Source organism: Dendrobium catenatum, unplaced genomic scaffold, assembly GCF_001605985.2.
Source record: "Dendrobium catenatum unplaced genomic scaffold, ASM160598v2 fragScaff_scaffold_1722, whole genome shotgun sequence".
Taxonomy (NCBI): domain Eukaryota; kingdom Viridiplantae; phylum Streptophyta; class Magnoliopsida; order Asparagales; family Orchidaceae; genus Dendrobium; species Dendrobium catenatum.
Window position 1 is genome coordinate 584,268 of NW_021320184.1, and position 10,994 is coordinate 595,261.

The 10,994-nt window shown below is 37.1% G+C and overlaps 1 protein-coding gene across 3 annotated transcripts in view; it reads left to right on the plus strand.

Moving 5' to 3' along the window:
- Positions 1–8,969, plus strand: part of LOC110102394 (thioredoxin-like protein AAED1, chloroplastic) — a 64,393-nt gene extending 55,424 nt beyond the window's left edge. For 2 of the 3 annotated variants that reach the window (XM_020830723.1, XM_020830722.1), the window contains 2 exons: positions 8,019–8,079; positions 8,518–8,969. In XM_020830723.1, the coding sequence (XP_020686382.1) occupies positions 8,019–8,079; positions 8,518–8,577 (121 nt within the window). In that variant the 3' untranslated portion in view covers positions 8,578–8,969. The remainder of the gene's footprint in view (positions 1–8,018; positions 8,080–8,517) is intronic. The other variant, XM_020830724.1, reaches the window with a different exon arrangement.
- The last annotated feature ends 2,025 nt before the right edge of the window (positions 8,970–10,994 follow it).

A 10,994-nucleotide genomic window follows, 5' to 3' on the forward strand; every position in this document is an offset into this window, starting at 1 on the left:
GCCATCGTTGCATCTAGGGACTCATCTGTTGATTCAGAATCACCACCCAGTTTACATGTCCCATTCGAGACGCTATGCTAGGGTCTGATTTCGTCTCCCTCTGGAAAATACAAATCCTCCTCCGAACTGTAATCCATGGCAATACCATCATACAAGGATTCAGAGGGTACTTCTTCTGTGTATTCTTCTTTTATCGAGGTACTCGGCGCCACTGAGATGACCCGACATACTTCTTTGAGAAGAGAATTTTCATCTCCTTCTTCATCCTCATCGATTTTAAGCTCCGCCATAAAGTCAGCGAGCTTGATAGGTCGTTCTCACAGTCTTGGAGTACTCATCCAAAACTTCAATAACCCTTTGAGTTGTAGTCTTTTCTTCCTTTAGGCTTTTCAGCTTGGACTTTTTCTTGAGGCATTTCACCCTTTACCAGACTTTGAAGTGCTAGCTTGATTGGAGAGTTGTTTAGAAAAGGAGCTCGTATATCGGCAATGCTTTCAAATTTATTCATAGGCTCAACAGGAGAACTTCCACTTTACACCTAGAACTCCTTCAAGCTGCTTTAACATTTCAGTCTTCTTGGAGACCGCAGTCTTTCCACTTTCTTCTTGAATTGGCTTCTTTTCTTTTTCTTCTTTCTTTCAAACTAGGGGTACGGAAGAGGACGTTACACCCGAGTTGATTCCCTTTCTATAGGGTGAGACAACACATTGTCGGACAATGTTAGTTCCCCTTTTTGATATTTTCTTTCAAGTCATAATCGTTGAAGATGTAGCAATCTTCAATAGGATGGCTGGAGTACCCGATGGTATGGGCAATAATTTGGGTCACCAATGTGCTCCGACTCTTCGGGACTTTTGCATTTCAGGCAGTTTCTAAAACCCGATTTCAACACTTGTCGAATTAATTTGGCGACACTCTCCCTCTTGAATGAATATTCCTTATTCATTTTATCTTTGAGGGATTGGAACATTCTGTCACCAGTTCCTATTGCCTGTCTTTGGCCTCCAGCTTTGATAATTTCATGGTTTATCATTGCCCCCAAATATCAGCTTTGGCTGGGGGTTGGGGTTGTAGGCCTGTTTGGGCTTTTCTTGATATTGATCGGACTGTTTTGCCTTTGTCTATGTTGTAAATCACCTGCTTTTCTCTATCATCTCTGGAGAAGAAGAACGTAGAGTCGGCCTCACCCCTTCTAGCACCTGGGGCTTTAGCCTTCTTAGGCTTATCAGAGTGATTTTCTGATCTGGAGAAATTCCAGCCTTCTCAAACTTAACCACTCTATCGAGCAAGTCTTGAAATATATTGATTGTAAGCCATGCACAGGAAGGTTGCATCTTTGTCATCAAGTTGCCCATTAACAACTGTACGGCATGTTCCTCCTCTAACTGCTGCTCACATTTCATGCTCAAATTTCGCCAGCGAGTGATGTATTTAGTCACTGATTCTTCTTTTTTTCTCTTATCCAGAGCGAGGTCAGCGATCGTGATCTTCTCTGTTGCACTGGCGAATCTTTTCACGAACATATTTTCTAATTCTGCGAAAGTCTTCACAGAATCGTTTGGTAGTTCAGCGTACCATTCGAAAGCAGTTGTCGTTAAACTACTAACAAACTGTCGGAAGAGTAGGGCATCATTTCCTCCTGTATTCCCACAGGTGGCTTTAAACTGTGCCAGGTGCTGTCGGGGAATTGTTAGTACCGTTGAAAGTATTGAACTTTGGTACAGAATACCCTTTTGGGTACGGTACTTGGTCGTATTCAGCAGGATAAGGACGACCTTTGCCCACCAACTTTTCTGCTTGATCAACGGCTATATAGCCCTGATCCTTTCTGTGATTATTCCTTCCAACTGTGCAGCAGTTACTGGTTCGGAAGTACTTGCAACATTTTTGTGGGTGGGCTGAACGAATGACATTATGAGCCTCGTGACCACCTTCAGGAATACCTCGTACTCCCGAGACTTGAGGCATCTAAAAATTTGGAGGATCAGCAGGAGGATTGGGTATGGCACCAACAGCGGCAGTTCTTTGCATCATCTGCATCATCGCTCTCATCTGAGCCATTATCTCAGTCATCTTCTCATTTAACTGAGAGATTTCTCTATCTTTGGCTCTCATCTGTCGCCTCATTTGTCGCCGCATTTCAGCGAGTGACATTTTCGGCCTCAGAAGGGTTTTCTTCTACTTCTTCCACTTCTCTTCTTCTTGAGAATGACGACTTTCTGCCAAGTGGTGGACCCTCTCGACGACGACGACGATATACTTGCCTGGGTGGCGGTTGCCAACGCTCTTCATCTTCTTCATCATCATAATTGACGCCATCATCAATGTCTATAGTGTTCACCATATAGACAACTTCCATATCCAGGGCGTTATTTATTTCTTTGATTCTTCTTCTAGATTTTTCCTCTAGAAATTCATCAATATTTTCTTCTAAATTTTCCTCCATAAATTCATCAATGTTTTCATCATTATTTCTTCTCCTTCAAGGAATTCTTGTTATGTTTTCATCCTCTTTAAGAATTTCTCTTCTTCAATGTTTTCATCCCCTTCCATATTTTCTTCTTTTTCTAGTACTCGGATCTCCGAGCGGCTGCCGCCACTAGATTTCCGGTTCTTTATAGAGCACGGAGACTTTTCGATCAGTGGGCTGCGATCGAAGTTAGTCACAAAAAGCCTATCCAAAATGTCCCTGCGAGACAGGGGGCATTTTAAATATTCATTTGGGTCGACATCGTGCTGCATGTCGAGATCCTCAAATGAATATTTAAAATTTTATATTCCAAATTTATTCCATTCTAAAATGTCCCTACGAGACAGGGGGCATTTTAAATATTTATTCGGGTCGACATCGCGCTGCATGCCGAGATCCCTGAATAAATATTTAAAATTATCAATCCAAATGTTATTTTGTGCTAAAAAATACAAAGAATTCTTTTTCAAAGTATATGCAGGTGGTCTTTCAAGTGTTAGAGACAACACCTTCTACAACAAACAAAGACTCAAAAGTCAAGAAAGAGACTTTTGTGGCTACACACTCCTACAAAATTGAGCCGAAAAAGCTTGAAGTCTTTCAACAGCCTGAAGCTTAAGGTTCGAATGGGTGTAAAAGGTCGGATCCAACACGCCCAAATATGGCCGGATCGCTGGCAGCTCCGTCTACTCAACAAGCCATAAGAAAGGCCGCAGCAGAGGAACCCCCACTTCGTCAACCCGTCAGTAGGGATTGAAGGAAGAACGAAGGCCAATTTGACTCAACTAGTTCAAGTGATCGTAGTCTACAAAATTCTCCAAAATGACTGGAGAATCAAAGTTCCAGTGGAAGGATGAGTCTCGAACAACCACTGAATGTTCGTAAGCTCCAAAATCTACAACCACGAAGGATGACTAAATCTACCAACTTCAGTAAAGTCAGCATTGGGGAGCGCAATTCCCATAGCTCAAGTCTGAAGCCTAAATGGGTGTAAGAGGTCGGATCCAATAAGCCCAAATATGACCGGATCACTGGCAACTCCATCTACTCAACAAGCCATAAGAAAGGCCGTAGTAGAGGAACCCCCATTTCAGCAACCAGAGGACGAAGAGCTATCAAATTTTAGCTCTCCCGATCTGATAAACTCAAGTGATTCAGATTAAAGTCTTCTCAAGTGGTTAAGGATCAAGATACTACCTACGTTCGGTACTATCAACTGAATCCAGAACCTGCAAATCCTTCAACAAATCCATAAATCACAAAGCAAGGATCGAAGGACTTTTTCTTCAACAAGTCCGTCAAAGCACAAAGCAAGGGACCGAAGAAAATTATCCCAGAGTTCATAAAAAACCTTGGGCTGAACTAAGAGGATTCTGTCATCAACAAGTCCGCTATGCACAAAGCTCTGGACCGATGACTTTTCTCCGTCGACCTAAAACAAACCTAGAAGGTTTAGGTCATCCGCATCTACTCCTTCAACAAGCCCGCCAAAGCAGAAAGCATAGGGTCGAAGGTACAAAAATCACCTAACAAGTCAGCAAAGACAAATTAGGCAATTCTCCATCAATGTCCACAGCACAAAGCACAGGACCAAAAGAAATTAGTATCTCAACCATCTATTAATACTTTTAAGAGCTCTATGAAGGAAAATCTTAGTGTGACATCCAAACAAAATTTTTGGTGATCCACTAAAAAAGAATCTTTAGTGTGACATCCAAATAAATTTTGGAGATCCATTAAATGAAATCCTTTGTGTGACATCTAGAATAAATATCTAGAGATCCACAGGATCAATCATCATACAACAAACGTGATTCGCTCTAGACGCGTACCACATTTGTTGGGGGGCATTTGTTAACCTCTGCATAATACCCAAAGGAAATAAAATTGAAATCATACCGTGGCTCTGTCAGGATCCCCGAAATCTCGCTCCCTACCTCGTATCCGTCGAAGACATCCGCGAATCCCGCTGAAATCGACCCTGTTGGAGTCATTTCCCGAAATTCCTGCATAGAACCCGCTCGATCGTACCCAAATGGCGTCCTTAAATACCGAACCAAATGGAGCGTTCGGGCTGCTCTTCTCTCGTTCCACTTCCACACGAAGCCTCTCCCGATCACGACACTTCTCCCATAGCCGCAAGCTTCAACCCGTCTCCCTCTTCCGACTGAGGCCAGACCGATCTCCACTGTCGGCCGACCCCAGTCCCTCCTCAGCCCGTCGCCTGCTCCCGTCGACCCCATCTCCTTCGACGCCGCACCTCCGACCCTCGCCTCTTCATCCCGAAGCCCAGTCGGATCTCCCTCTCCTACCCGACGACTCCATACCGAGAGAGAGAGAGAGAGAGAGAGAGAGAGCACCTACCAACCTTGCCCTAGCTCCGCCTCCGTCCGACATCATTCCCTCCCTGATCCGTTCGGAAGTCCCGACACTCTGATTTAAAGCAAGAACGGGAGCACGCTGGTTATGAGGGTAACTCCCTCTTTTCATGCTTTTTCGGCCAAATCCTCTAAAACAGAGGATTAAATTCTCTGTTAAACAGAGGATTAAATTCTCTGTTAAATATCTTATTTAAATTAATTATAATTAATTAAGTTTAATTATAGTTAATTATTTTAATTATGATTAATTACTATTAATTACAAATTAGTTATAATTAATTTATTTTAATTATAATTAGTTATTTTTAATTAGAATTAATTATTCATTATTAAAAATTTTAATCATAATTAATTAAGTTTAATTATGATTAATTTTTTTAATAATTAATTACTAATTAATTATATATTAGTTATAATTAATTAAATTAAATTATAATTAAGTATTCTTAATTTAATTAATCATTATTAATTATAATTAATTATAATTAATTATCTTAATTATGATTAATTACAAAAATAAAATAATCCCCCTCCACTCTCTTTCCTCGGCGTTTGTGTCGGACCGGCAAACCACCTAAGCACGCCTTTGGTGCGCGTGGTAGAAGGGATCCCGGTGCGACACTTACGACGAGGGAGGCGAGTGACCCCTCGATCCACGTGTCAACCCCGGCAACCCCGCGAAGGTACGTACTCTTCTAAACTCAAAACGCTACTTCAATGTTCGTGGCGAACCGGAAAACCGCCCCAAGCACGCCTTTGGTGCGCGTGGTGGGATGGGACCCCGGTGCGGCACCTACGGCGAGGCGGGGTCGCTCATAAGTACCTCTGAGCGGGGGGAAATGTCAAAAATTGCTATCTTTTCATAAAATACTTTTTAAAACCCCATGCACGCCTTTGTTGGCCGTGGTGGGAGAAAAATAAATAATACAACCGCCGCGGTGTCTCACAAACACCAACCGTGCACGCCTTTGGTGGCGTGGCGGGTAGGCGGCCTCTTGGTTTTTTCCCCTTAACGGGGGAGATGCTGGGAGGATGCCGAAATTTGGATTGAAAATCCAAGGACTTGGAGCAATTTGGGACATGGACTTGATTGAACTGAATGGACATGCAAGAGCTATATTGAACAAAGATCCGGACTTGAACTTGGTTGGACCAAATCTACTTAAGTAAACTCAAACCTTAAATGAACCATAAAATGATTGAACTTCAACTGAAATTCAATCAAAATTGAACAAGACTATGAGGACTTGCACTTGTACTCGGACATATACTTGGACTTGAACATTGGACAAATATGACTTAAGTGAAACTCAAATTTTAAATTGAAAGACAGCATAAGCATCATTCGCAAGAAAAGTCAAACTCAAATGAAATAAAATAATATAAGACTTAATCTTGGACATTTCAAACTAAAGGAAAGACTTGAGTCGGACCACATGGAGCTTGATGCAAGAGAACTTGATGCAAGGAAACTAGAACTCAGATCATAAAGTCCTCACAAAATGAGGGCGAAATCTCTGGGTAGTGTCTTATCTACAAACCCATCTGCCTTCCAAAATTTACCTCGGAACTTAGTTCGTTAAAACTCCCTCGCCGAATAAGAAAAGCGAGTGGAGGCCGAGGCTGAATTTTCGGAGCCCACAATGTCAGATTCAGCTGTAAAAGTATTTTATTTTCCTTTTTTATTGGTTATTTATTTGATTACTTCTGGTATAAGTCTCTATTTTGGGGCAAATTATTGCATCCGGTCACCGGACGCGGAGAATAGGTTCGGACATCCAATAAAATTTTGCCACATCACCTGCGCTTTTGACTTGCGCTTTAGTTGCGCTTTGACTGCGCTTTACCTGCGCTTTTGACTGCACTTTGACCTGCGTTTTACTTGCGCTTTACCTGCACTTTACCTGCGCTTTAGTTGCGCTTTACATGCGCTTTAGTTGCGCTTAATTTAAAAGAATATTTTATTAATATCCGAACCTATCTCCGCGTCTGGTGACCGGATGCAATAATTTGCCCTATTTTGGATACTTATTAAGCAAATTACTTTTAAAAAAATCAAATATATTTGGAGAAAGGGGAGCAGGTAAGGAGGGTGCCTTAATAAACTATTGAAACTACTCTTTTAATATTGTATGGTTAATCATCTGTGAAAAGTTTGGAGGAGCTCCAACGACAGATAAGATTAGAGAGTCTCCTTAGATGGTTTGGACATGTAAAACGGCAGCCTTCTGATGACCTTGGTGGGAGAGTAGATGCATTAGATTTGGCCTATGTTAAGAAAGGAAGAGGTTGACCTTAAAAGACATGGTTAGAATATATTAGAAATGACTTTTCTTTATTAGATTTAAATAAAAAATTGACTTTTAATGGGACACAATGGAGAAAAAGGATTCATGTAGCCAACCCCACGTAATGGGATAAAAGGCTTGATGTTGTTGTTGTTGTTGGTTTTGTATGATTAATCAATGTATAGTGAAATTGCTATCATTGAAATCAGGATTCACTAATATTGCATGATCCCTTAACTAGCTTGATAATGAAAATTTTAGTGGTTTGATTAGATGTTTTCAAAATGCATATCTTTTAGAATATATCATGATTGGAATATATGTATTTTAGAAATGCAAGGGTTGTCGGTTGGATTGAAATCAAATGCATTGAATTTTTTTTTTATTAGGATATATTTCAAAACTCTCTCTTTCTCTTTCTTATACTTTATATTAAATTTAGGAGATAGGTGAATGGACAATAGGGTGAGTGAGTGAGAGGGTAGTGAGGGAAGGCGATCTGAACAAGATGAGGGAGGCAAAAGGCTGACAGGGAGAGCAGGCGAACCAGATGCAGACTTGAATGGTTGAGTGTGTGATTTCTTTAAGCTCAAAATTTGAAAATTGGTTGATTTGGCCATGTTCAAATGCATGGAAAATAGAGGGTATTGGGTATCTTCAAATCCCTCAAAATTTTATCTTTTATTTATTTTACTTCAAACAACAAAAATTTAAATATCGAAAAATTGAATGCCACACACTCGAATTAGACCAAACAACCCGTTAAAGAATTAATGAATCAACATAAGCATGTCAGGTTATTATCATTTGTGAAGCATAAGCATGTTAATTTTATCCTACTGGAATTAATGAATTGAATTCCGTTCCCATCTTTTTCAGGCAACAGGGAGGTATTTTAGTTGCAGGTCCCGGAACCAGTAATATCTCTTACTTTCATAAGGTTTTTTTTCACTACTTGATTCAAATTAGTAATTTTGAAGCACCACATTTTGTCTTTATCTCAAGAATTAAAACTCTTCTATCACATTTAAAAGCATCTCTTGATCTGAACTCATTTAGGTCGCCGGCCACTGGCCACAACCACCGTTGGGCTTTACATTACATTAGTTTTGCTTAAAGAAAAAAAAAAACTGCATTTATTTTTTATTCATCTACTTAATTTTAAAATATTTCAAATATATTGTATTTTACAATTTTTTTCTCTGCATTTCTTTTTAACTAAATCAAATGACTTCTTAAAAGGAAAATTTGGCCTATATGATAACAAATTTATTAAAAATTTTCAACATGTCTCATGAGCTGTTATTATTTTTATTATTATTATTGTGATCATTTGTATTGAATGGTTTATGATGTTTCTGATTGATTCTATTATCAGGACAAAGAAGCTGGAGATGATCCTAATGTAGAAGATGTTCTGCAAGCATGCTGTTCATAATTAAGAATCTAATCTAACTTCACGTCTATATATATATAATCTGTGATATGAGAATATAAAGTAAAATGAAAATTGGACCCTAAATCATTTGTATTCTTTCTGTATTTGTCTTCAGAAATGTAGCTGATGAATGGAAAATGGGGCATAAACAATTTTGCGGTCTGCAACGCAATTCTTGTATTTAGGACTTATGATTTGAGAGTTTTTATCTCTTTGGAATGATGAGCTATTATTCACGAACTAAAGTAGTTGAGCTTTAATTAGCTCAACTGTTGTTTAGTTTCTTTTTTAAACTAGCAATTTGTTGTTGTTGTTGTTTACCTAGCGAAATCTTGCCATCATTGTAGCTTTTACTGTAAACTGATTGTGAATATAATTATGGTCTATCTGAAGATTAGTATTGTTATTTGTTTGATTTATATAGGAGAAGATAGAATTTAGGCTAGAAAGGACGTGATCACACTATGAATCCTAAACCCCAATATATATATAATAATAATAGATATATATCTATATATATATATATATATATATATATACTTATATATATATGAATGTTTTTACGATGTTATATACATATCGGTAATATTATTGAAATAATCAAGGTTCTGAAAACCGAACCGCGACAATGAACCGGAGAAAGAGAGGTTCACGGTTTCGACCGGTCACGGCTAACCGGGTCGAACCGGATGACGTAAAAATATATTATTATTATAAAAAATAATAAAATTAACAAAATATGAAATTTAATAACCATATAATTTTCAATATAATTATGTTATTTTATATTACAAATTTAGATTTAATTTTATAAACATAAATTATTTAAAAGCTCATAATATACAATTAAAATATAATTAAATATTTTATATAAATTATTTCATTGGCAACATCTAAAAATGTTAAAAAAATTACCATATTATTTACAAAGTTTTTTAACAATATAATATTTATCAAATATATTAAAAAACTTAATATTTACAAAGTTTTGAAATATGTAAAATTTACAAAGTTTTTTACATCATAATATTTAGACCGGACATCTAAATATGTAAAAAACATTAAAAAATATTATTCAAATATAAAAAATAATTATTCTATTATAATTTATATGATATAAGTTTTACTGGATGATTTGACAAACAAAAATGAATCCACATTAACTTTATAATATATATAATGGAAAAATATTAAAAAAAAATAAATATAAAAAATTAAATTTTATGAACTAAGAAAATAAATTTTATCAGCTAAAAATTAATATTATTCAAATTATAAAAAACTAATTAAAAAAAAATTTAAAAAAAATAATACAAAACTTATACAAAGGCTAAAACTATGAAACAAAAAATGGGCTTTTGCTTTGTATGGTTTAGTCCCCATATGTGTTCGGGAAGTTTTACTTTGTATATTTTATAACTTTTCACTTTCTCTCATACCAAGAGGTCATGTGAGGAAAAGATGACATGAGGTTGTTCAATTATTATTTAAAGATGTATCTTATAGAAATAGAAGTTTAATAATTGATAAGATTAATATTTATTTAATATTATTTATATTAAAAAAATTTGAACCGGCCGGTTTTAAGAAACCCGGACCGGTTCGCCGGTTCCGTGGTTGAACCGGCGGTTCATGCCAAAACCGGCCGGTTCGATGCTAAGCCGGTTCTCAGGTTGAACCGAACCGGCTTTCAGACCGGTTCACGATTGAACCGGCCGGTCCGGTCCTGTTTTTAAACCATTGGAAATAATGATTGATTCGTGTTCATACTATAAGCTGTAATGACCCGATCTATTTAGACCGAATTAACGAAGCATGAACTGACAATTGTGTGGAAAACACTTAAAATTTTTATTTCATAGATAACATTAACAAAATAATCATCCAATAACAACATAGAAAAGAGTCACTAAACTTCCAATTCAAATATCTCTATTACATCAAAACAAAAAACTTTTGAAAATATAAAATGAAAACACGATAGTAGTCTACGAAACATCAATTAAAACATTACATAACCATAAAAATATGTTTTTTTAACTGCTCTATGCTGGTATGTAACAGGTCTATCTGCCATCAGTCCTTAACAGGTTCTCTTGAAAATCATTCGTACAAACAGGGGTGAGTTAATGCTCACAAGGTAATAAATGTATGCTATATAAAAGTGCCTTGAGATTCCACTCATATCAAATCTTGGCCATCCATTTTTATTAATTTTAATTATTCAAATCAAATCTCAACCCTTAATTAAAGTATTATAGTTATGATTAAAACAATTAATATTAATACCGGTATATAATAATATCCATTTCTTGTTTAAAGTTTAATGTTGGGTTCGCCTTTTTAAACCTATTTCGCTAGTTTCACAAATTTCCATCTTTGCTTGCCCTGTTTTTCCATTTCTTCAATCTTCAGCT